Genomic DNA, 23,797 nt, shown 5'->3' with positions numbered 1-23,797 from the left:
CAAATATATAAATATATTTTTCTTCAATTCTTAAAAACTCCAGAGATAAGATCCAGTGGAGACCATTTATAAAATCCCTCCCAAGGTTTGAGTCCGAGGTTCTGGCATTTTTTGGACTTTCAAATAGGTATCATTAGAGGTTTTTGAAAACTTTCATGTACGGTCGCACTGAAATTCCGTCACAAACATTGCCAAGAATCGACGTGATTGCGGATTAAAATTTTTGTTTTTGCACTTGCTTGGAAATTTCGCCACTATCAAACATCGATTAAATGGAATAATTTAGCCGTCTACGCCGCAATTGTGCAACGAAAATACATAAAACAGCTGGGCAAAAACGGAGTGCAGTGGGAAAATGGACACAACTCCCACTCCGCGAGCGAACGAAAGGAAAGGGGAAATCGTGTGATGTCATTTTGACTGTTTCTTTTCGAGTTAATTGAAACAACTTCCTGTGCTGCTTTTGATTTTCTGCTGCCAACTGCTTTTTAAGCGCCACTGTGTGCGTGTGCGGGAGTGCGCTAGTGTGTGTGTGTGATCTACATAGATAAATATATATTGTGTAAAATTATTTGCCGTTAAAAGCACACGGTTAATTGGCCATTAAGTGCTATTTAATTTAGTAATTTAGCGGGGTGAGGGCAGTAAAAAAGAGAAGAAAAACCACAGAAATACCATTCCACACACACACACACACGCGAAAAAGAGAAAAGGTGAAACGCACGCACACCATAAAAAGCACACCGCGAGTGGAGTTGTGTGAGTGGGGTTTCGATAAAAAAAAATCCACAAAAAATACAACAAAATAAAGTCCGGCATAAACAAATCGACTTATCGATTTCCCTCCAAAAAATAAAAAAGTATCGAAAAGATTCCGCCCAGGACAAAACAACGAGCAAAATCACCTGCCACGCCCACGGGCAGCTGTACCGTCCACTACCACCACCAGCCCCCATTCCCCGTACTATAAAGGATATCCATCATCCATCATGTCCAGTCCCAGCAACACGGATAATGGCCAATCTGTGCAGGATCTGCAAATGGAGGTGGAGAGGCTTACCCGCGAACTGGACCAGGTTTCCTCCGCCAGCGCCCAGTCTGCACAGTATGGTCTGTCCCTGCTGGAGGAGAAGTCCGCCCTGCAGCAAAAGTGCGAGGAACTGGAGACCCTCTACGACAACACGCGCCACGAACTGGACATCACACAAGAGGTGAGTGCCCATAAGGATATTATTTACTTTAAGGAAATTGGGAAATGTATAGATTTTTTAAAGCTTTTTCTGATTTATTTAAATTTAAGTTTCAGGTACATTAATGTTACCTTTGGGTCTTGCGTCTTCCCTAAAAAAAAGATTACTTTCTTGGATTAAATCTTTTAAAAGTTTACAAGCAAACAAGATTTAATCTTTTTTTTACCAATATGGTTTTCATTCATGAACATCCATAATCGTCTTTAATTGAGCTTTACTGTGGCTAAGTTTTCTGATCTGTTTCCAAGCATTCGCCGCTTATCGCCCAACTAGCCCGCACACTTACTCACACACCTTTGGACACACATACACCTAGACAAAGAAAACCTTTCCACAATCGCCATCAATTTGTCTTGCTGGCAAATTAACTCGCTCACCTGTTGGCCAGTTCGGTCAGAATGGCTCTCTTTCAGCGTCTCTTCCGCTCTGGACAAAGTCTGGTCTGGTCTAGCAGAAATAATTACGATCTACTCCCTGATCGTGGAATTGGATACTGACCATATGGTCACGTGCTGTTTTTTTAGATATGAATACAGTGAAAACCATATAAGTCACCAGCTGTCAATGATCCAATATATAAATATCTTAAATCTTAAATAAATGTTAATCATTGCTACCTGTAATCATATATTTTGTATTCCCTTTATTTTTTAGTTTTTAGTACTCTTTTTCCTCTTCCTTTGTTCTCTTCATTCTTTCTTTTTTCTCTTACCCCCAACGATCTCGCTCAATTTGTCTTTGGCCTAAACAAAACATTGTTTTGGCTGAAAAGCTCCGCAGCTTACAGCTGGCCAATTGCACCACGGCCAATCTACTTTTGCCATTTCATTGTGCACCTTAATCTAGCGTCACAGGCACCATCCGTTTTCGCCCACTGGCAGCGCCCCTTGCCCTTTTTTTTTTACTACCCTTCCTTGCCAATTAGTTCTTTCAATCGGCTGGCATTTCCGCTGGAATTTCCAACGGCTGTGGATTCCTGAGCTCCACCTGCATTGCCAGACGAAAGGGAAAAGTTTTGTCCTATCCTGGGTGAAAATCAAATGGGGGAAGAAACAGTCCATAATCATTCTGCCGTCTATTATCATTTCTTGTTCGGGCTTTTTTTTATTGTTTACCAACTTCTTGTTGCTTTGTTTTGTTGGTAATTAAAACGTTGCTAAAGTTGCTGTTGGTTTAGGCAACTTTTTTTTGACAAAGGAGGGTTAATAAAGCAAATGGGTGAAATTGTTTGAGAATATTTTATTATAACGAAAAATTGAGCTGAAGTCATAAATGTAATCTATTCACAAAGAGTTTTGAATAAACAGTTGATAATATTTTGGTTATGAATAAGTCAGAAGTTATTATTAATGTTTTGTAATTTAAATATTAATTTTTATTGAGCTATATATAAAATAGACATAATCCATTCTTTTAATTATTTCCCAACGGATTAACCAGAGTAATTACGCCTTAGATTAAAAATTCATAACACATAGGGTTGAAAGTTCTGGAATTAAAACCAGCGAGGGCGTTAACACCTGCACACATACATATACAGACACCCAACCGGAAACACCTTTTTACAATTACGCATACGTACATTACGTATATAACTCATGCATTTCTATGCATATAAAAAACAAAAAGCCTGCCAATTAATTGTTGGACAGGTGGCGGTGCACTTGTGCCCCGCTTAATAGTTTCCAGCTTGTTGGATTTGAACTCAACTGAACTTTTACGAGAACACAAAAAAGAGTGCGAGACCAAAAGAACACTCCATCCACCCACCCACACAACACACACAGCACACACACACACATTTTAAATGGATGCTTAAAATTAAAAAAAAAAAAAAGAAAATTCGCAACGTCGACTACAACGTCACTGCGGGCATTTTATGTCCCCTCTGCAAACTGCAGCTCAGCAACCAGTGTAAAAAAGGGGATGGGGAAACGGAATGACAGGGGGGACATATTTCCACTTGTAATCAAGATATCAGCCGTGGGCGAGCCCAGCATAAAATGACATAAATCAACGGGGACGCTAGGAAAAGAGGGCAAAGTTTCCGTCTTCGGTTGGGAAATTAGCTTACTGAAATTAATCGGATATTTTCCAAAGAACCCGAGGCGCTAGAAATTTTCCCATCGACTGAACTTTAATGCAATCGAATTTCGATTATGCTTGGGACAGGCCAGAGGCTTAATTCCTGGAAATTCTAGAAGCGGTAGTTAAATTAGATTATTAAAAAAGTTTAAAAGTACTACTTAGTCACGGGTTATCCAGCATGTACTTTTATCGAATAATTTTAATCAAATTAAAAGTGGAAAAACACATTGAAGCACTTAGTTCTTTAAGTTTTTGATTCAATTATTGGATTGAAAACTTTTATTCAATTAAAAATAAGTCTACTAACTTTCATTAAATCCCATTCAAAGTGTGCTAATTTTGGTTCTGTCACTGTGACTGCAAATTGGCAACTGCAGGACCGCAAAACAAATATTTACCCAGTTTTCGGGACGTCAGGCGTTCGAAACTGTCAGCCGCATTTGGCAATTTATTCAGTTAGCTGGAATCAGAGTTAGTGCAACAATGGGTGGCAAGGCAGGGGCAGGAAAACACGTTGTTGTTTCGACGATTGTAACTGCGGCAATTAAAAGGCCCCGAAACAAGGGCCATAAAACGAACGATGGACGCAGTGGAACAACACATGTACGTCCTGTATTGTCCCCAACATGTGAATCGGTTTTTGGTGCGGGTGGTGGCCATATATCATGGCTGCCATCGCGGCATTGCCACCACCAAGGACATCCCGTCGTCCGGTGGTCACATTCCCATGTCCTGCGTAGTTTGGTATTCTGCGGCTGCCTGACTTTGCTACTTTCCGCCCCAAAAAGTTTTTAACACAAATTTAATAATTAATGACATTATATGTCATGGCTTTTTGTTTGCGGAAAAAGGTTCTGGATAACAGAGTTTATAATTAAATAAGAAATAAATTTCACTAACGACATCTAAAGAGAAAAACGTATAGTTGTTGTTAGAAACTGTAAATCTTAAATACAAATATGTGTTAGCTCAATTTAGTGACTCCGCTATTGGTAATATTGACTATAAATTGCCAAAACTAATTCTTATATAATTTAAGATAATCAAAGCAATAATCTAAATGCCCCAATACTTGGCCTAAATGTTTCCTTTATTTATGGGCCATTTAATACTGCCAAATGTTTAACCTTTCCAAATCCAAATCCGAGCCAGACAATTGCAATTAGAATAACAACAGCAGCAACATCAAAGCCGCAGCCAAAGGATGCATCAGGAGAAGGTTGAAGGGAAAAAAATTATAATGATTTGACACTGATGTTCTGTTCTTTTGGCGCAAATTGCAATTCTATGGCAATCAAAGTGGCAGCAGGAGCAGGAGGAACAGGACAGGAGCAACTGCAACAGCCACAATGGGTGAAGTGGGGCCATTGGGTGGGTTAAGAGTGCCGGCTCGGCACTCGGGCTGTTGGCAAGGGTTAAATGCAGCGCTTGAGCACTGACAAAACATGTTTCCGTCGCTGTCTGGCCTGACTGAAAAGGAAATGAGTAGGAAAAAAAGTGTTGTATTTCCCGCCAACTGAAGCCATCTCCGCCCGCTTTTCCGCTATATTCCTCCTCCCCGGATTTTCCCCAATGAATTGCCAGCAATGAAAATGTAAATGCACACAGACTTGTATTTTTTGTATGACAATGATGGGAGACAGAAATCTGGGCAAGGATACACAAGGGCAGAAGCTGTTGTGACAATTGCAGTTTTCCAGCGGAGAGGAGGAGAAAACTCTGCCGTCCTGCATAATGACGGTGCAATTTATTTGCGTAAACTTTTTGGCCCCAGCCTCAGCCAAAGTCTCTCTGGAGAATTTGGAACACAGCCAGATGCAATGAGCTTGCAAAAGGATGAACCCCCACCATCAACACGTCCTGGAAAACGCTACATGACTATTGGCTGTTAAATGCGCTTGAGATATTTGCCCAGGATACGTATATGTGAACGATGCATTATGCAACACATCCACGGACATTCGCAGCAGGAGCAAATGGTTATTATTTCTGTTTATAGTTCCGCGCTTTCAAGGATTTCTCATGGCCCGCTGCGTCCATTTCGCATTTCCTGACGATGCTCTTGAGCGTTATTATGAAGCTTGTTTATTTTTTTTATCGAAAAACTTCAGAGAGATATTACTGAATGTGGATTATTTCTTTTCCATCAAATATGAGGAAAATATTAAATATTATTTTGGAATATCGTAGAGAAATGAATGTTATATTTAACTAAATAACTTTTTTTATTTAAAAAGATTTTGTGCAGATGAAATAGTTTAAAGAAATATCCCTAAGATGCTGTATTAAACCCACCTTTTAAAATTCATTCTCATTGTTAGGACACTCGTGGGTGCGGTTATTTTTAACTAGATTTTTGTCGTATCCTTTTAGTACAAAATACAAAGAGTATTCCTTTATTTTTTTTTTGTATTTTGACCGTGCAGCCGGCACATTCGGTGGATTCCCATTGCGTTAAGAGCGTAATTTGAGTCCCTTTGTGTCCATGCTTCCATGGTAAAAATTTCCGCAGCGTCAACATTTGCACGCACACAGGTTTTCCCTCAGTTTTCCGCCTGCAGTTTTAGTCGCTTTTCTGGTCGCCGTTTTTTCTTTTGTCGTTTTAGGCGACATTTCAAATTCAGAGCGAGTGTCAAGCTCGTGCATTGACATGATGGCCACAAATGTGCCGTTCTCACATTTTCCATTTCCTATTTTCTCTTTTTGGCTCTCATTGTTCGTATGTGCGTTTTGGTTAAGAATTGTGCACAGCCTACGAAGGGGGTACACTTAAAAAATTGATATTATTCTTCAGGTATTTAAAATATCCGAATTTAGAAGTTTGAAATCTTAAAAATGGTATTCTTATGCTAAGTTAAATTTTGTATATATATATTTTTCGAAACGATTCAAGAATTCCATAAAAGAATATACAAATCTTAGTTCTATACAATTTTTTCCAGTGCATCTGGTTATTATTGCATTTGCAGGCTGTTTCACATTTAAATTTGCCTGCGTTCCATGAGAGTGACGCTGCCAGTTAACGAACTGGGCGTGGTGTCGCCTTTGCCTTCGCCCTCGCACTCGGTCGGTACAATCTGTTCAGTCATTCATGGCATACTTTATCAGCATTGGGGAGTAACCAGCGGGAACCCAGACCAAACCACCCACTTGGCCACCCACTTTTGTGACCAGGAGAAGGAAATTGTTATAGTCGCTCCTTGTTGTTGTTGTTATCGTAGTAGTTGTTGTTGTTGTATATTCTGTGGTTTTGCCACCTTAGTGGTCACTCTCACAAACACAAAGTGCGCTCCAAAATTCTGCTCATCGGCGTCATAATGTGGGCAATCTGCTCTATTTTTAGTGGCCCCGACCAGGAGGAGTTTCATTGCAGTCATCCGGAGAACTGATGGCAACAGCTGCCGTTGCTGTGCTAGGAGTCCACCCATATTTGACTGGACACTGGGATGAAAGACTAAACATAGTCTGTGCTAATTGTTGATTTTATTTAATTTTACAAATTTGAATTATTAACCCAGAACGTTCAACATGTGTTTAAAATTTTTAACATTTTGTTTTATAAAATATCTTCAATGATTTTACAAATACCTAAAACATCTAATATTTTATCTGAGTGTACTTGAGCACCTCTCCTTTATCACCCATTCTGTTTAGGCCATTTAGAAGGGAACTTTACCTCCCACTCTCCCTCAAGCAATCCACCAGATACAAAGTGAGTGGTTTGAGAGGGAGATAGACCCGGTGTCTGGCCTAAGCCAAGTGTACTGTGGTTGCTCTGCTCTTGTCTGGCCTCTGTTAACTGTGTTAATATTTACCCAAGTTAATTAAAAATCTTTTCTAATTTGCATAAAGTTTATGCCGTCATTTGTTTTCGGCCTGTTGCCCCATAGATGGCGTCACTGAGCAAACTATGGTACTGAGAGAAAAATATAGTTTCAGTTAATTTTTTTTGTTAGTTATAAATATGAAACTTAGGTTGATTTCTTTTCTTAAGAAATATTTATGTTATTTATTGGTGTTCAAAATTAAGTAATATAGGTTAGCTTTGTAAAATTGATGTCCCCATAACATGAGAAATCACTTCACAAAAAATCGGTTTAATTTAATTAAAATCTGATTATAACAGAATAGCTACGATAACAGATTTGGAATGCTTTTATAAGCTGCCCCCATTGTAGAACCTTTGTTTTAAGATTATCTCACACTGATTTTTCCTCTTCCGCCCGTCTACCTCTCCTCTTTCTCTCTCAGCCCTTTGTGCTTGTCTCTTTCTAATTTAAGAGGCGCCTTGCAATTTAGTTGCATGAATGTGTGACAGCATTAGGCAGCTGAAATTCCATCCGAGACTTTGGACCCGCCTTGGCCTTTTGTTTGCTTTCTCTTTTAGTACACCCCTTCACCTCCTAGCTCTTCTTCTTCTGCTTTGGATTACACTAATTAACGAAATGCACTTGGCTTAAAGTGGGCTGGATGGTGGGGGTTCTTTTTGGGTTTACTTTGTGGGTGTGTGATTGTCAAATTGAGATTGCAAAAACAACAAGAACGGCGGCTGACGTCGCCCAACTATAATTATATGGATGGAAAAAGCTAGGAATGAAAAGAGTGACGGCTAAGGAAGGGGGAAAAGGGCAAGGAACACTAGAGCTGTGAAAGCTTATCAAGGGGTTAAGGATGCGGCAAAGAATCTGAGACTCATTTGTTTGCTGCCTGCTAATTACACGGCATTTAAGGGAAACGCGCCAAAGGAAAGTTTCTCACAGAACTTAATGCAGTTTCCGTTTGGCCAAATCCCAGAATCGTGGTCATTCCATTTTACTACTTGAGATTTTTTTTTTGGGCAAACAGTTTTGATGACGAGGACGACGACGATGATGATGATGATGATGTTGGTGGAACTTGTGAAGCACGTACTCCAAATGGCCCCATTCAAAAAATGCCAGACGAGCGCCATCGTTACGGGGTTGAGATTTCAATTAAAGCCGCCACAGGATTATATACCCCTCATATTAAACCTTCTCCCATACTTACCATCCACTCCAACTGACTGTCCATATGGACATAGGGTCTCTAGCGCCCAGTTAAGGGCTTGGTCCGGTCCCATAAACATTCGGTATTCGTGTTTACCTCTGGTAGCTGGTGGCTTTTAATCCTGGGTGTGTCCTGGCCGTCGCTAACCTTTACGTGCTCTTGGGCGGTTTTAACACGACCAACAGAGAGACAGTCGCAATTAACAAAATCCAATAATTGCAGACCAACGCATCTTTAATTCCCATTGGTGCATCTTGGCCAAAGGGGCCTCTGAACGGAGAAACCATGAAACTAAGTTGCTAGTCGAAAAAGACTAAAAAACACTCTGTTCTGATTTTTAAAAAGTATTATAAAAATACAAAGAAATATGTAAGTATTTGAGGAAGATATTTAAATAGTGTAGGAACTAGGGAGAAGAATATACCCTAGACTTAATTGTACAAAAGTGAAAGGAAAAATATTATACTCTTTCGTAGAGCATCTCTGATAAAGAATTTCATAAAAAATAAAACCGAGTAAAATGCAGTGGGTGTAATCAGCAGGGCGGACAGCAAACAGCTCCCGAGTGGCCAACGCCCCCAAGTACGCTCCCTTGGGTGGTGGGACATGCAAATGAATGCAATAAAATTGTCGGTATTTGGTGGGCAGGCAGGAAACTTTTATGATTACTTTGCTTTCCGCACACTTATTCATGTACGTCCTTTCTTTCTCTCCCTCTCTCGATTTTTTCAGGCGCTGACGAAATTCCAAACCTCACAGAAAGTGACCAACAAAACGGGCATCGAGCAGGAAGATGCCCTTCTGAATGAATCGGCTGCTAGGGAGACATCGCTCAATCTCCAGATCTTTGATCTGGAAAACGAGCTCAAACAGTTACGCCATGAGTTGGAAAGGGTTCGCAACGAGCGCGACAGGATGTTGCAGGAAAACTCGGATTTCGGACGGGACAAGAGCGACAACGAGGCGGACCGCCTGCGCCTCAAGTCCGAGCTAAAGGATCTAAAGTTTCGCGAAACGCGAATGCTCAGCGAGTACTCGGAGCTGGAGGAAGAGAACATATCGCTGCAGAAGCAGGTCTCAAACCTACGCAGCTCGCAGGTCAGTTTAAAAAATGGTTTCTCAAAAATGCCTTTTTTTCTAAACATTTTGTTATAATTTTGCAGGTGGAATTTGAAGGTGCCAAACACGAGATCCGTCGTCTCACCGAAGAAGTTGAGATTTTGAATCAACAGGTTGATGAGCTGGCGAATCTCAAGAAGATTGCTGAGAAGCAAATGGAGGAGGCGCTTGAGGCCCTGCAGGTAAATATGTTAATCTTAGTAATTAAATTCATCTAAATTAATTTTTCTGACAGGGTGAACGCGAGGCGAAGTATGCGTTGAAGAAGGAGCTTGATGGTCACTTAAACCGCGAGTCTATGTACCACATCAGCAACCTGGCTTACAGTATACGTAGCAACATGGAGGACAATGCCAGCAACAACTCGGACGGTGAGGAAGAGAATCTGGCCCTGAAGCGCTTAGAGGCTGACCTGAGCACCGAACTAAAATCCCCAGATGGCACCAAGTGCGATCTCTTCTCGGAGATTCATTTAAACGAATTAAAGAAACTGGAGAAACAGTTGGAGAGCATGGAGAGTGAGAAGACGCATCTGACGGCCAATTTACGGGAGGCACAGACGAGCTTGGACAAGTCACAAAACGAACTGCAAAACTTCATGTCACGGCTTGCTCTCCTTGCTGCTCATGTAGATGCTTTAGTTCAGCTAAAGAAGCAGATCGACGTGAAAGAGCACGGCAAGGATAATGGCCAGAAGAAGGATGAGCTAGAGCAGCAGTTGCGATCTTTGATCTCGCAGTATGCCAACTGGTTCACCCTCTCCGCCAAGGAGATTGATGGCCTTAAGACTGATATAGCCGAGTTGCAAAAGGGACTCAACTACACAGACGCCACAACTACGCTGCGCAACGAGGTGACCAATCTGAAGAACAAACTCCTGGCCACGGAGCAGAAGTCGCTGGATTTGCAGAGCGACGTGCAAACCCTCACACATATCTCGCAGAACGCTGGACAAAGTTTGGGCTCAGCCCGCAGTACTTTGGTGGCTTTGAGCGACGATCTAGCCCAGCTGTATCACCTTGTTTGCACTGTCAACGGAGAAACTCCAACGCGTGTCCTACTGGATCACAAGAGCGATGATATGAGGTAAGTGATCCTTTTTCTTGTTACTCACTAATTGAATATTAAATTTCTTGTTTAACCATTATAGTTTCGAAAACGATTCCCTGACCGCCATCCAGTCACAATTCAAATCGGATGTCTTTATTGCCAAACCCCAGATCGTCGAGGATCTGCAAGGTTTAGCGGATTCCGTGGAGATCAAGAAATACGTCGATACAGTCAGCGATCAGATCAAGTATCTGAAAACAGCTGTAGAGCATACAATCGATCTTAACAAACACAAAGTGCGCTCCGAAGGTGGCGATGGTAAGTTAGTGTCATAAGGCAGTGGTAACCAATATTAACCATGATTAGTTTCAGCACTAGAGAAGGTCAACACTGAGGAGATGGAGGAACTGCAGGAGCAGATAGTCAAGTTAAAGAGCCTGCTGTCCGTAAAGCGCGAACAGATCGGAACTCTGCGCAACGTTCTTAAGTCAAACAAACAAACCGCCGAAGTGGCCCTTACCAATCTCAAATCCAAATACGAGAACGAGAAAATCATTGTCAGCGATACCATGTCCAAGCTGCGTAATGAGCTCAGGCTTCTTAAGGAGGATGCAGCCACTTTCTCCAGTAAATATCTCAACAAGATGAGCTTTGCAGATCTACAAGAAAGATTCTAAAAACTTATTTTTTAATTGTTAGGCCTGCGTGCTATGTTTGCCGCTCGCTGCGAGGAGTATGTGACCCAGGTGGATGATCTCAACCGCCAGCTGGAGGCAGCCGAGGAGGAGAAGAAGACTCTAAACCAGCTGCTGCGCTTGGCCGTCCAGCAGAAGCTGGCACTAACCCAGAGACTCGAAGAGATGGAAATGGATCGGTGGGTGCACTTGGGTCGTTGAAAGTCAGCTGCATTACCATCCCCAGCCACAAACAAACATACATTCATCCCTCTTACGATTAGGGTTCCACCTATCCTTGCCTTGTCCCTGAAATCCCTTTGAGAATCCAGCAATTGGTAAGCCCTTGCAAGTGAAGTGACATACGATTTGTTGCATGCTCGCCTGCCTGCTAACCTGCTGCTGGAATCCGCCTAACCTCATAAGAAACCGCTGAGCGCTGATCAATAAATTAATATGATTCGATTAAATGTGTATTTCCAACTAACAAATATTTTATATTCACTCCCGACAGCGAAATGCGACACGTCCGTCGCCCGATGCCCGCCCAGCGTGGCACTAGCGGCAAGTCCTCATTCAGCACGAGGCCATCGAGCAGGAATCCAGCGAGCAGCAACGCCAACCCATTCTAACATAAGATCAGCGTGCAGCGTAAACTTCTAGCTTTGGTTTATACTTTGCTTAAGTTGTAAATTCGTTGGAGTTCCTGCGGAAAGATATTCCCACAATCACAAGATATACTGCAAGCGTTTTTGAGAACGAAGCTATATCCATGCTCTATCCAACTACTATAACTATGTTTGTATTGTATTTGTATTTATTGAAAGTTTAGTTAGATGAAAGTTTTGTGTTAGACAAGGAAGCAGCAAACGGTTATTAACGGTTAGTTACTTAAACGTCCAATTAATTTAATTAAAAACAAACATTAAGGAAAAAGATTAATTAATAACGTAACGAAATGTATTTTTCTATATACATATGACGTAACTATCTTTAAAGGCGTCTAAATTTTGTTCGATTTGAGTTTTGTTATCTTTCGCGTTGATTATTTAATTTTTGTTAACAACGCTGTGCGCAAGCGAAAAGAAATTGATAAACAAAACGATGATAAATAAGTTGATGTTGAACAAAAGATATTGATATTGGCAAATGAACCATGTATTAATTGGCCAGCCCGATAACCGAGAGTATTTTTTCATGGCCCAGTTTAGGCAAAGTGGCCCCTAAATGTACGTAAAGATCAAGTGGCCAGATATGTGGCCGAAATGTATATTACCGATGGTCCTGCAGCTATTGAACTTAGAGTAGCAAAAGGCTACGTCTTAAAGACGATTTTCTAAACGATGATGACTTTTGTATTTATTGAGCGGCATTTTCCCGCCTCGAAATGAAGAAATTATAGGAAATGAATTATAATTTGCAAAGGAGAAAGAAAACTAAGTTTTTGTGTTTTTTTTAGCATTAATTCAGACATAACTTATGATTTGTGCATTATTATTTAATATAATTAATAAATTGCAACACAAAAAATATTAATGAAGTGAACATTTTTACTACTTTTTATTTCTTATGATTAAAATGTGGAATTCCGTTAATTTTTTAAATAATGAAGAACAAAGACCCTTTTAAATGAGTCAAAAAATATTCCCAGTGAGAGGAAGTGGTTATCATTAAAATAAATTGAACGGGAATTCCCTTAAAATGGCTTTGAAAGCTTTCTTATCTCGTTAGCATTAAAACCATTTTGTTTTGCCTAGGTCAAACAAACAGCCTTGAATCATCTTATTATTTAAATAAAAAATTAAACACTATGGTGATTACCAGCAGCTTAACCAACATACAAATAGCAAGACAAAGCGTTAAAGTTTAAATAGATATTATTATCGTAGTTAATTGAACACGAAAGTAGTGACAACAGCCAGAGCACTTTCTGTAGTAGTATTAAAATAACTCCAACTTGGAACCTTTTAAAGAACAGAAACTCTAAAACCTGGTTGCTTCTTTTTGGGTTCTTGATGTTTTCGTTGTCAATCGGAAGAGGTTGATATTCTACATGAAATTTATATATACAAGATCGTATATTGTCTAAATTACCGAGCCATTAAATTGAATTTATATTTAAAAAAAAAAAAAAAAAAAAACACAGAGACACACATGCTGATACACACAACGTCCATTCATGCATTCACATATTAACTCGTTGGAGTTGCCTATAGAAATTATGAAATATGCCAGAACAGCAAGGAGAAGCACTCAAATTAATTGTAAATATATTTATAAACACATTTGAAGTTAGTAGATATTTCGAATGTTAAACAAGCGAAGAAAAAACCAATTGCATACATATTTCAAAATGATTTTATTGTAATTTTTACCGTCCCTTTTTGCGAACGAACAAAAATAATACAAAGTCTATTTACGCAACTCAATGAACCAATAACGAACGAATTAAACAATTCACTTTAAGTTTCGTGTCCAAGCAAAAGTCCAAGATTACATCCAACTCATACATCGATCCAACAAGCCAAAATATTGATAGCAAATATGCATACTACATATGAGTACATAAATCATAAAATAACTCGAGACTAGAATACTTCAATTAGAGATTATTGATAACCAAACAGAATAAAATGGAAGCAAAACAAAAAGCAAATAGTTTTCTATTTCCCAAATAAAAACAAACAAAAGAATGTAAGAGTAAAGCAATTGAGTTTAAGATTTGAAGGATATTTAATGTAAGTTTTATGATAAATTGCCGGCAAAATGCAATAAATTTGCAAGTGGTATCTGTGGACATATGAAAAAGAAATGCAACCGAGTGTGCAAGGGATAACCCAGAATTAAATATAAATTATACAAAATACTTATTGCAAATTATGTGAAAATAAACAAATTAGCAAATCTCATATTTGCAGCCTAATTTGTAATTTTATTAAGGGAGGTAGTTACATAAAAAAGATTTTTATTATTTTCCTCTTATATATTAATACTGATTTCAAAATGAATTGTTTAGATTTATTATATTTGCAAATTATATAAAAATGTTTGCTTTAATATTTCTTGTTTTAAACCAAATGATAAATTATTTTCAACCTATTTCTTATACTAATTATCCCTGATTCATACATTTTTCTTAAGTATATATAGTTCTATATCAGTAAAAAGCTTATATTCTTGTTTATGTATATATTTACTTGTTCTGCGAAAATATTATAAATACTATAAACTTTATAGTATAAAGCTTACTTGTGTGAACAGTAATAAGATTGAGTTTGGAGCAATATACATATAACAGAACACATCGCTCTGTCGCCGTCAGTCAATCTTCATCTTCCCAAGTAAACATGGGACTACTCTGGACAATTCCAACTGTTCTTTTTAGCTGCATTCTTATGGGGGAAGCCTGTAGATACTCTTGTGTTGCTGAAAACCAATGTTTACAACAGGCACCCCTATTCGATTATCGCTTAATGCCGTGTGATTTCCCTAAAGTCTGTTGTGAAAGTCTAAAACAAAAAAGTGTTCAGGAAGGCAACCATTTAAATTCAAATGAGACTTTAAGAAAGGATCCATCGAAACCTGTCTACAATGGTAGTCAAACATCGCCAAATTATCCCAATGGAGAGGCCAACAATACACAATGCGGTATGAGCAATCCGAACGGCTTAGTACGTGTTCAAGGAATTACCGAGGATAACGCAAAGCCTGGTCAGTTCCCCTGGGCCGTGGCTATATTCCACAAAACTTCATACTTGGCCGGCGGATCCTTGATCGCCCCTGGCGTTGTCCTGACTGTTGCTCACCGAATGGTGGACAAGTTAACGACCAATCTTTTCATCAGAGCTGGCGACTGGGACTTAAACAACGTCAGGGAGCCATTTAACGCTGAGCAGCGCGATGTGGAAAGGATCACGATCCATGAAGGATTTAACTTTTCGTTAGGTGCCAACAACTTGGCCCTTCTCTTCCTGCAAACACCGATAAAATTGTCAGATCCCATCAGAACTATCTGTTTGCCTGACCCTCAAAAGTCTTTCGGTGGACGTCGATGCATGGTTGCCGGATGGGGAAAGATAAAGTTTCAAGATCAAAGTTTTTCTAGCATTTTGAAGAAAGTTGAGGTACCCATGGTGGACAGAAATATGTGTCAGCAACAGTTGAGGAAAACCAGTATGGGCTTTGACTATCAGCTTCCTGAGAAGATAATTTGCGCCGGAGGTGAACCTAACCAGGATGCCTGTATCGGCGATGGCGGATCTGCCCTATTCTGCTCAATCGGAGGGAAGGACTCGGATATCTACGAACAGGCTGGCATAGTTAATTGGGGCATCGAATGTGGACGAGAGAATATCCCAGCTATCTATACAGATTTGGCAATATATAGGGATTGGATTTGGCAGCATACCTTTGGCTTGCTTTAAAATTTCGTAAATACATTTGATACAAATTGATAAAATCCAGATAATGTTATGTTGTTTTGGCTACTTAATGTTATACAAAACGTAAAATATTGAAATGAATATGTAACATATATATTATATATATATTTATATATTTATATAATGCTAATTAAATTTTGTTCACTTTCGTAAAACTATTTCTGGCGGCGAGGGGTCAAAGGTATTCCGGGCAGCAGGTACAAACAGAACATATACATTACGGTAGACGAATACCGTCGTAACCTCATCCACATTTGGCTTTCTTGAAAAGAGGCAATCCAATGGCTTTGGATACGGCTGAAGCTCAGCCGGCTACTTGCTCGAGACGCTCCGCGCAATTCCGTGATTTCAGCCGACATACGTTTGGCGCTCTCCCGCAATTGTTCCATCTCATCGGTTTGCCTATGTTTGAAATAGATAAGAGCTTATATTTAGTTTGTTGTCAAGGTTAAATTTAAGCTGGAGAAAAGACTATTCAACATAAAAAAAGCGTCGAAGGTCACAACAGCCAGTGCTCCCTAAACTAATTTTAAGTTTACCATTGTATACTAAGCTTAATTTGTTAAGTAAAAAAAAAATGTTTATGGTTCCGGAATAAAAAAACAATTGCGAATTGTGTTTAAAAATAATGTCCACTTTTTTCGCAGTGAGCAAATTTCTCATCATTCTTTAAGCAAATTTCAATTCATATAAAAAATGGCGAACCCTCAAAACACATATTACCTCTCTCACAACCAAACAAGCTTGCTTTTACAAAATATAAATAGAAAAATTCGTTGACCCCAACAAAAAACAAGAGGAAACGCTATAGTCGAGTGCCGCGACTATAAGATACCCGTTACTGTTTTACAAAATTTTAAAATATTATTTTGCTAGTGGAAATTCACAAGGCGCCACCTATTGTCAGAGGGAGTATGTTGAGTATCCTTATTGTGACGTCACTGCCCATGTGGAGCCTTATAACCTTAATTTCTTCATAAATAGCGAAATAATGTTCCGATTTGAAAAATCTTTTGTAAATCGATAGATATTAATAGAAATAAGTTACGCAAGGTCAAACGAAGGCATTCATAATAATATTATAGACTCCACAGTTTTCCGCGGTTTGTGGGCGTTAGAGTGGGCGTGGCCGGATGCAACTTCGTGGCAAGTTGCAGAGGCATCTCTTAAATACGTGTTCCTAAGCAAAATTGTGTAGCTTTTATAGTTTTCGAGATTTTTGCATTTTTGGTTTTTCGGGTTTTGTGGGCGTTAGAGTGGGCGTGGCGTGATCGGAAAAAACAGTTCTCATTGGGAGCATCATAGAAACATACATGCTTGATCCGAACTTTCTATCTCTTATAGTTACCGAGATATCAGCTTTCTAGAAAACCGAAAACCGTCTTTTGAGCCTTGGGGCGTATGGAGGGTGTGGCCGGATAGTAGTACCACTATAAGATGCGCTGCCATTTAAAGATTATACTTTTGAATTTAAACTTTCTAACTGCAATAGTTCCTGAGATTTCAGCAATTTTAGTTTTGATTTGTGGGCGTTAGAGTGGGCGTGGCAGGATGCTGTAACAAACTTGCGCTATCCCGGGACCTCAAGAATCTTCATGCTTAATCTCAGATTTGTATCTGCTATAGTTCCTGAGATCTCAGCGTTCATACGGACGGACGGACGGACGGACGGACGGACGGACGGACGGACGGACGGACGGACGGACGGACGGACGGACGGACGGACGGACGGACGGACGGACGGACATGGCTCAATCGACTTCGCTATTGATCCTGATCAAGAATATATATACTTTATAGGGTCGCAAAAGCTTCCTTCTATCTGTTACATACTTTTCAACGAATCTAGTATACCCTTTTACTCTACGAGTAACGGGTATAATCATCCAGACTTTTAAAAACATTTCGTATATAAGCTGATAAGCCCGAAGCTGAGCGTGCTCTGGCAGCTAGTTAGTAAAGATCTTTCATTCTGATCAAACATGCTCTGGGCAACCGCAGTCTTTCTTTCGGTCTGCGTCCTTTTAGGAGATGCCTGTACTGACTGTGTTTCACCGGAAAAGTGTAAAACAATATCACCAGAGTCTTCAGAATATTGTTCTTCTTTTGAAGTCTGCTGCGAAGATCGTTATGAGGTGAAGGAGGTATAAACAAAAATGTACACAGAATAAAAGTAAATTCAATTTAATTATTTGTAGACTACCACATCGGGACTAAGCAATGGAAACAATTGTAATCCGGGAGTAAGTCTATGATTAAATTTGTCTTCCAACAGATTAATAACTAACTTTTCTTTGCAGGATTCAACTAAATATGACGAAACTATAATTAATTGGCCATTGGTGGATACGAATCCATTTATCCCAACCAAACCTGGCCAAGTAGTGGGCTTGAGCAACCCCGATGGGTTAGATCGCACGAAAAATGACCGGTATGGGCAATCGAAGCCTGGTCAATATCCCTGGGTAGTGGCTCTGTTTTGCCAAGGAGAATTCTTAGCCGGCGGATCCTTGATTTACCCAAATGTTGTCTTGACAGGAGCTTACGCCTTAAGATATAAGACCCCCGATGAAATTATGGTTAGAGCTGGCGAATGGGATCTAAGCTCCGAAATTGAACGCTATCATTATGAAGTGCGGGATGTTAAGGACATCGTGATGCATAAAGATTTTGATTTTTCGACAGGTGACAGCAACTTGGCGCTCCTTATCCTAAAAATGCCATTCGAATTAAAAGAGTACATAAGAACAATTGGATTGGCAACTCCACAAAAGTCGTTCGAGGGACGACGCTGCACTGTTGCGGGTTGGGGTACTTTGACCAGGTTTAGCAAACATTCAAATATTCTAAGGAAAACTGAGTTAGCAATCGTGGAGAGAAATATATGTCAGGAAAAATTGAGAACAACTAAATTGGGCTGGCAATATCAGCTGCCTCGGAGCCTAATTTGCGCGGAAGGTGAGCCTGGTTCGGATACCACTCCAGGTGATGGAGGATCTGCCTTGTTCTGCTCCATTGAAGGCGGAATTCCGAATACCTACGAGCAGGTTGGCATCGTGAACTGGGGGATTTACAATGGGAATAGGATGTTCCCTGGAACCTACACCAATGTGGCTATGTTCAAAGATTGGATAGATAAAAACTCTATGCCATTTGAGTACAAGTTTGGAAATTAAACCAATATAAGCTTAGTACACCAATAATGGACGGTGCTCACTTTAAAAGTAAAAGTAATAATAATCAAACAAAATTGTTATTCCAATTGTAATTTTTGTTCCGCAATAAATTAAACTGACGATTGGACTTTTATAGTTAAAGAAGGGTTCAATCTGTTTGCAAAGTATATATTGTGTTATACCACTGTATCCCATCAGACCATTTTTTAAGATTTCTATCTATCTTGTGATATCTCAAATGTAATGTTGAAGTGTTCTTTCCCTTATAGATATTCAAATAACTAATTGTTTTAAAACCCATTTTTGAGTGCCACGTCGCCTAAAAAATATTTTCGCTGAGTGTGCTTTCCTGCATTCCAGAGTGGTATCCGAGAAATTTCCCCAACAAAAAAACCTTACAAATAAAATAAAAATAATAAACTTCGTTATCAATTCATTTCTGTCGCTGTATTTTTATCTATCTTGTGCTATCTGAAAACTAATGTTAAAGTTAAATGTTAAATGTTTTTGAGTGCCATGTCGCCTAAAAAATATTTTCGCTGAGTGCGCTTTCCTGCATACCAGAGTGGTATCACAGAAATTTCCCCAACAAAAAAAACCTTACAAATAAAATATAAATAATATACTTCGTTATCAATTCATTTCTGTCATAATGTTAGTGTATTATGTGTTCTTTGGAAATATTGAAATAGATGTTTTATATACAATATACATATGTAACCATTTCATTGATAAGGCTAAAGCTTTCAGATCTGAGGTTTAAAGAGGCGTCACACTCTCGGCTGCTGCTCATTCCAACTTCTCAAGCGAACATGGGACGATACTGGGCAAACGGAGTTCTACTCTTAGGCGCCGTCCTAATGATTAATGCCTGTAACTATAAGTGTGTTTCTAAAGATCAATGTTTACAAGTGGCACCCGATTTCGATTATCGTTCAGTCCCATGCCAACGCAATGAAATCTGCTGTGCTTTTATGCAGGAGGTGAGTTTATTCATATCGGTTATATATATAACAGATTAATAGTATTTTGTTTTGCATAAACCGCAGAATACTTTAAAGAAGAACTCGGATGAACAAAAAACCTTTAGTCTAACCGTCAATGATGGTATCCCGATAAATCAAAGGCCAAATGGACCCGTGTCAGTTAAACCAAATGGACCAGTATCAGTTCAACCTAATGGACCTAAAGAACATTTTCCTGGTGCAAGTGTAAAGCCAGCAAACCACGTTGGAAATTCAAATGTTCCAGCAACCGGAGTTTCCGGCGGGAATCGTCCAGCAGAAAATACCGAAAACATATTTGACCCAAAGAAAACACCCCATTGGAAATAACAACCAGAACACCAAATGGTATGAAACACCAAACAACAACAACTATGGTTCGCCCTGGGCAGGTGGAGTTTCGGGTGTATCATCAGTTCAACCTAATGGACCTAAAGAACATTTTCCTGGTGACAAGAAGTGTAAAAAAATAAAGCCAGCAAACCACGTTGGAAATTCAAATGTTCCAGCAACCGAAGTTTTCGGCGGGAATCGTCCAGCAGAAAATACCGAAAACATATTTGACCCAGCAAGAAAACACCCCATTGGAAATAACAACCAGAACACCGAATGGTATGAAACACCAAACAACAACAACTATGGTTCGCCCTGGGCAGGTGGAGTTTCGGGTGTAAATCAGCCAAGTGATAATACCGGAAGCAACTTTGATGGGGACAACGCCTGTAAACATTTTTGTGTTGCTAAAGACCAATGTTTAGAAAAGGCACCCCTATTCAATTATCGCTCGAATCAGTGTGGTTTCTCTAAAATTTGCTGTGCACTAATTAAGACACAAGAAAGTTTTTCGGGAGACAATCGCTTAAGTCCAAATGATCAAAACATCCATGGAGGTATTCCATCAACCCGTAGGCCAAATGGATCTGGAAAAATAAACCCAACTGGACACGGGGGAAACTTCGTGGACAATCCAAATCTTCCAGCAATCGGAGTATCTGGCGGAAATCGTCCAGCTGAAAATACCAAAAACATAGACCCGGCCAGACACCCCATTGGAAATAACAACCAAAACACCAGATGGGATGAAACACCAAACAACAACTATGGTGCGCCCTGGGCAGGTGGAGTTTCGGGTGAAAATCGGCCAAGTGAGAATACCGGAAGCGCCTGCAAATATTCTTGCGTATCTAAAGACCAATGTTTAGTAGAGGCACCTGTGTTCACTTTTCAGTCAAAGCAGTGTGTTTTCCCTAAAGTCTGTTGTGAAAGTCTAAAACAAAAAAGTGTTCAGGAAGGCCACCGTTTAAATTCAAATGAGACTTTAAGAAAGGATCCATCGAAACCTGTCTACAATGGTAGTCAAACATCGCCAAATTATCCCAATGGAGAAGCCGACAATACACAATGCGGTATGAGCAATCCGAACGGCTTAGTACGTGTTCAAGGAATTACCGAGGATAACGCAAAGCCTGGTCAGTTCCCCTGGGCCGTGGCTATATTCCACAAAACTTCATACTTGGCCGGCGGATCCTTGATCGCCCCTGGCGTTGTCCTGACTGTTGCTCACCGAATGGTGGACAAGTTAACAACCAATCTTTTCATCAGAGCTGGCGACTGGGACTTGAAAAACGAAAGGGAGCCCTTTAACGCTGAACAGCGCGATGTGGAAAGGATCATTATCCATGAAGAATTTAACTTTACTTTAGGTGCCAACAACTTGGCCCTCCTCTTCCTAAAAACACCGATAAAACTGTCAGATCACATCAGAACTATCTGTTTGCCTAAGCCTCAAAAGTCTTTTGGTGGACGTCGATGCATGGTTGCCGGATGGGGAAAGATAAAGTTTCACGACCAAAGTTTTTCTAGCATTCTGAAGAAAGTTGAGGTACCTATGGTGGATAGAAACTTGTGCCAACAACAGTTAAGGAAAACACGATTGGGCTTTAACTATAGCCTCCATGAAAGTCTAATTTGCGCTGGAGGAGAGATGGGTCAGGATGCCTGCACCGGCGATGGCGGATCTGCCTTGTTCTGCTCAATCGGAGGGAACCATTCTGGTTTGTACGAACTGGCTGGAGTTGTTAACTGGGGCGTGGAGTGTGGAATGAAAGACGTACCGGCAACTTATACAGATGTCAGTATGTTTACTTATTGGATTGAAGAGAATATGCTGCCGTTCAATTACAGGAATGGAAGTTCGGCATTACTCTACTAACAATCATAATATTCCTTATGTTATTTGTCAATAACATTTTAATGGCCAAACAGTTTTTGGTTTTCAATAATTTATTTTTTGTTTAATTCTAGTAAATATATGAATAAATGCTAAATTACTAAATTACTCTTAAAATAAAAATAAAAATGGAATTTCTTACATCTTGCAGTGATGAACTATAAAAAAATGTATATAAAACTGATAGCCGATATAAAGTAAAAATATAAGGTTATCAGAATTGATTTAATGCTTATAAATATTTGAAATTTTGTAGTTTCTTTACATCAACTAATAGAGTATACGAGTTATCGTACGTCTGTGGTTATCTGTCGCTAAATATATTTTGTAAATATAATCATATTGAAGTATTATATTTTAGTAAAAGTCTTACTCGCTGATGGTTTGCAGTTTCTTCTCTAAGGTTATGATATCTCCATTTAGGGCACTAATTCTTTCTTCCTTTTGAGCTAGTTGGCGGTGATACCAGTCCCTGACCTGGTTGTACTTGGCCTTTTTGCTCTCCGCCAGGAAAACTTCCTTTATCAGCTGGTCATTTTGGTGCTTCAGGTGTTGACTGGTACGCTGCTCGGCAGTCAGTTGTCTCTGCAGGTTAGAATATTTCATGTTGGCAGTGAAAAGTAACTTTTTGGTTTGGCCAGACATCTCCTCGAGATGATTGTACTGTAAATAAAAAATATCATATAAATATAGCTCTGTCTAGTGGCTATTAGCCAAACTGACCTCCTGTGAGCGTTGGTCCAGGTCCGTTTGCAATTGAATTTTCTCGGTTGTGAGATTGCGGACCGAAGAGGCAAGGGATTCGCATGAGGTTCGAATTCGGCCGATACTCATAGTTGATTCTTTTAACTGCATTTGCAGTTCCCTGTTCCTTTTTTGCTCCACTCGCATCAATGTGCCATAGACGTGCAACTCATTCTTGGACTTCATGTACTTTAAAATTAAATGGGATATAAATATAAAGTTATACAGATGTAATTCATAGGCATCGGAACAACTAACTCTATATTGAAGTTTCTGCACCACTTCCTGGAGTTCACGAACTTCCTTACGCCGTTGGCGCCACGTGTGTAGCATCATCGATGTGAATAGTCTCATACTGGCCTCACTCTTCTGCTTTTTCCAGATTTCCGGTTTAGACAGCACCATCTGTTGCTGATCCTCTGAAGGATCACTGTTTAGAAAGGTTCTCATTTGGCATGGGTCCTTTTCATGGCCCTCCATTTCTTCCAAAAATGTCTTAAAGTGTACAAAAAACTCTTAAATTTAAAAAAAACTTAAAAACTGACTACTGTGTATTTTGGAAATGTAAAAAAATGTCTGGGCTAGCATGAAGTTTAAATCAATGCCACCGTAGTATATCAAAATTAAATCTTTCGCCTTTCTTGGTTATTTTGCAATAAATACCCGGAATTGGCCAAGGTCATCGGGGGTTAACAGGCGATTTGCACGCACACCTTGATCTCAAGGTTTTTGGTTAGGAAATCTATTAACGACTGTAAAATACCCTTCTATTTTCTCTATCACTTTCAATATTTAAAAGTAAGAAATTTTTGAACTGCATTAACTGATAATGATTTTCTTATTACAAAATTGTATTTAACTTCATTTCAGATAAGGCTGACATGCGTTGCTTGTACAATTATTTTACGTTTAAAATAACAATAATAATAACAAGAAGTGCTCCTTATCAATATTTTTAATTGGGAAAATATTTATGTCAATTGGCTTTGTAA

At 39.5% G+C, this 23,797-nt stretch overlaps 5 protein-coding genes across 10 annotated transcripts; 4 read left to right on the top strand and 1 right to left on the bottom strand.

Annotated features, from left to right (window-relative positions):
* The first annotated feature begins 146 nt into the window (after positions 1 to 146).
* Positions 147 to 12,754, top strand: LOC108103068 (protein bicaudal D). Of its 4 annotated transcripts, none has more exons than XR_001772200.2 (8): positions 147 to 1,211; positions 9,099 to 9,464; positions 9,530 to 9,667; positions 9,721 to 10,571; positions 10,636 to 10,853; positions 10,902 to 11,162; positions 11,235 to 11,547; positions 11,724 to 11,807. XR_001772200.2 is itself a non-coding variant. In XM_017208412.2 (8 exons), exons 1-8 carry the CDS (start codon positions 990 to 992, stop codon positions 11,839 to 11,841), a joined length of 2,343 nt encoding a protein of 780 aa, XP_017063901.1. In that variant the 5' UTR covers positions 148 to 989; the 3' UTR covers positions 11,842 to 12,754. The 4 variants fall into 4 exon arrangements, 2 of the variants coding, with proteins under 2 accessions (XP_017063901.1, XP_017063900.1); XR_001772201.2 differs by having other exon boundaries at positions 148 to 1,211; positions 10,908 to 11,162; positions 11,724 to 11,806; XM_017208412.2 differs by having other exon boundaries at positions 148 to 1,211; positions 10,908 to 11,162; positions 11,235 to 11,409; positions 11,724 to 12,754.
* A 1,493-nt stretch (positions 12,755 to 14,247) lies between these two features.
* LOC108103077 (phenoloxidase-activating factor 2-like) lies at positions 14,248 to 15,633 on the top strand. Its single transcript, XM_017208426.2, has one exon. It carries the CDS (start codon positions 14,557 to 14,559, stop codon positions 15,631 to 15,633), a length of 1,077 nt encoding a protein of 358 aa, XP_017063915.1. The 5' UTR covers positions 14,248 to 14,556.
* A 166-nt stretch (positions 15,634 to 15,799) lies between these two features.
* On the bottom strand, positions 15,800 to 23,516 carry LOC108103078 (protein NETWORKED 1A). Of its 2 annotated transcripts, none has more exons than XM_017208427.2 (4): positions 23,064 to 23,516; positions 22,785 to 22,994; positions 22,435 to 22,724; positions 15,800 to 16,053 (listed from the first exon to the last, which is right to left on the bottom strand). In XM_017208427.2, the coding sequence occupies exons 1-4, from the start codon at positions 23,283 to 23,285 to the stop codon at positions 15,807 to 15,809; spliced, it is 969 nt and encodes a 322-aa protein (XP_017063916.2). In that variant the 5' UTR covers positions 23,286 to 23,516; the 3' UTR covers positions 15,800 to 15,806. The 2 variants fall into 2 exon arrangements, with proteins under 2 accessions (XP_017063916.2, XP_017063917.2); XM_017208428.2 differs by lacking the exon at positions 15,800 to 16,053 and adding an exon at positions 22,267 to 22,375.
* Positions 17,599 to 18,994, top strand: LOC108103076 (phenoloxidase-activating factor 2-like). 2 transcript variants are annotated; one of them, XM_017208425.2, is made up of 3 exons: positions 17,599 to 17,786; positions 17,850 to 17,894; positions 17,952 to 18,994. In XM_017208425.2, the coding sequence occupies exons 1-3, from the start codon at positions 17,634 to 17,636 to the stop codon at positions 18,825 to 18,827; spliced, it is 1,074 nt and encodes a 357-aa protein (XP_017063914.2). In that variant the 5' UTR covers positions 17,599 to 17,633; the 3' UTR covers positions 18,828 to 18,994. The 2 variants fall into 2 exon arrangements, with proteins under 2 accessions (XP_017063914.2, XP_017063913.2); XM_017208424.2 differs by having other exon boundaries at positions 17,599 to 17,795.
* On the top strand, positions 19,634 to 22,273 carry LOC108103075. Its single transcript, XM_041818421.1, has 3 exons — positions 19,634 to 19,810; positions 19,877 to 19,990; positions 20,079 to 22,273. The coding sequence occupies exons 1-3, from the start codon at positions 19,640 to 19,642 to the stop codon at positions 22,041 to 22,043; spliced, it is 2,250 nt and encodes a 749-aa protein (XP_041674355.1). The 5' UTR covers positions 19,634 to 19,639; the 3' UTR covers positions 22,044 to 22,273.
* Positions 23,517 to 23,797: the final 281 nt, after the last annotated feature.

The sequence above is a fragment of the Drosophila eugracilis genome, unplaced genomic scaffold (genome assembly GCF_018153835.1).
Source record: "Drosophila eugracilis isolate 14026-0451.02 unplaced genomic scaffold, ASM1815383v1 contig_1197, whole genome shotgun sequence".
NCBI lineage: Eukaryota > Metazoa > Arthropoda > Insecta > Diptera > Drosophilidae > Drosophila > Drosophila eugracilis.
This window is presented reverse-complemented; position numbering and strand designations above follow the sequence as displayed.

What these genes read in the sequence shown, in the direction of transcription:
- LOC108103068 (XM_017208411.2), top strand. Translation starts at nt 990, where the DNA reads ATGTCCAGTCCCAGCAACACGGATAATGGCCAATCTGTGCAGGATCTG. An exon ending in CACAAGAGCGATGATATGAG is followed by an intron (nt 10,572 to 10,635) that starts GTAAGTGATCCT and finishes TAACCATTATAG; the next exon opens with TTTCGAAAACGATTCCCTGA. An exon ending in GAAGAGATGGAAATGGATCG is followed by an intron (nt 11,410 to 11,723) that starts GTGGGTGCACTT and finishes CACTCCCGACAG; the next exon opens with CGAAATGCGACACGTCCGTC.
- LOC108103077 (XM_017208426.2), top strand. Translation starts at nt 14,557, where the DNA reads ATGGGACTACTCTGGACAATTCCAACTGTTCTTTTTAGCTGCATTCTT.
- LOC108103076 (XM_017208424.2), top strand. Translation starts at nt 17,634, where the DNA reads ATGCTCTGGGCAACCGCAGTCTTTCTTTCGGTCTGCGTCCTTTTAGGA. An exon ending in ATCGTTATGAGGTGAAGGAG is followed by an intron (nt 17,796 to 17,849) that starts GTATAAACAAAA and finishes AATTATTTGTAG; the next exon opens with ACTACCACATCGGGACTAAG. An exon ending in GAAACAATTGTAATCCGGGA is followed by an intron (nt 17,895 to 17,951) that starts GTAAGTCTATGA and finishes TTTTCTTTGCAG; the next exon opens with GATTCAACTAAATATGACGA.
- LOC108103075 (XM_041818421.1), top strand. Translation starts at nt 19,640, where the DNA reads ATGGGACGATACTGGGCAAACGGAGTTCTACTCTTAGGCGCCGTCCTA. An exon ending in GCTGTGCTTTTATGCAGGAG is followed by an intron (nt 19,811 to 19,876) that starts GTGAGTTTATTC and finishes CATAAACCGCAG; the next exon opens with AATACTTTAAAGAAGAACTC. An exon ending in CAGTTAAACCAAATGGACCA is followed by an intron (nt 19,991 to 20,078) that starts GTATCAGTTCAA and finishes CAAATGTTCCAG; the next exon opens with CAACCGGAGTTTCCGGCGGG.
- LOC108103078 (XM_017208427.2), bottom strand. Translation starts at nt 23,285, where the DNA reads ATGGAGGGCCATGAAAAGGACCCATGCCAAATGAGAACCTTTCTAAAC. An exon ending in TGGACCAACGCTCACAGGAG is followed by an intron (nt 22,725 to 22,784) that starts GTCAGTTTGGCT and finishes TTTTATTTACAG; the next exon opens with TACAATCATCTCGAGGAGAT. An exon ending in AAACTGCAAACCATCAGCGA is followed by an intron (nt 16,054 to 22,434) that starts GTAAGACTTTTA and finishes TTTCAAACATAG; the next exon opens with GCAAACCGATGAGATGGAAC.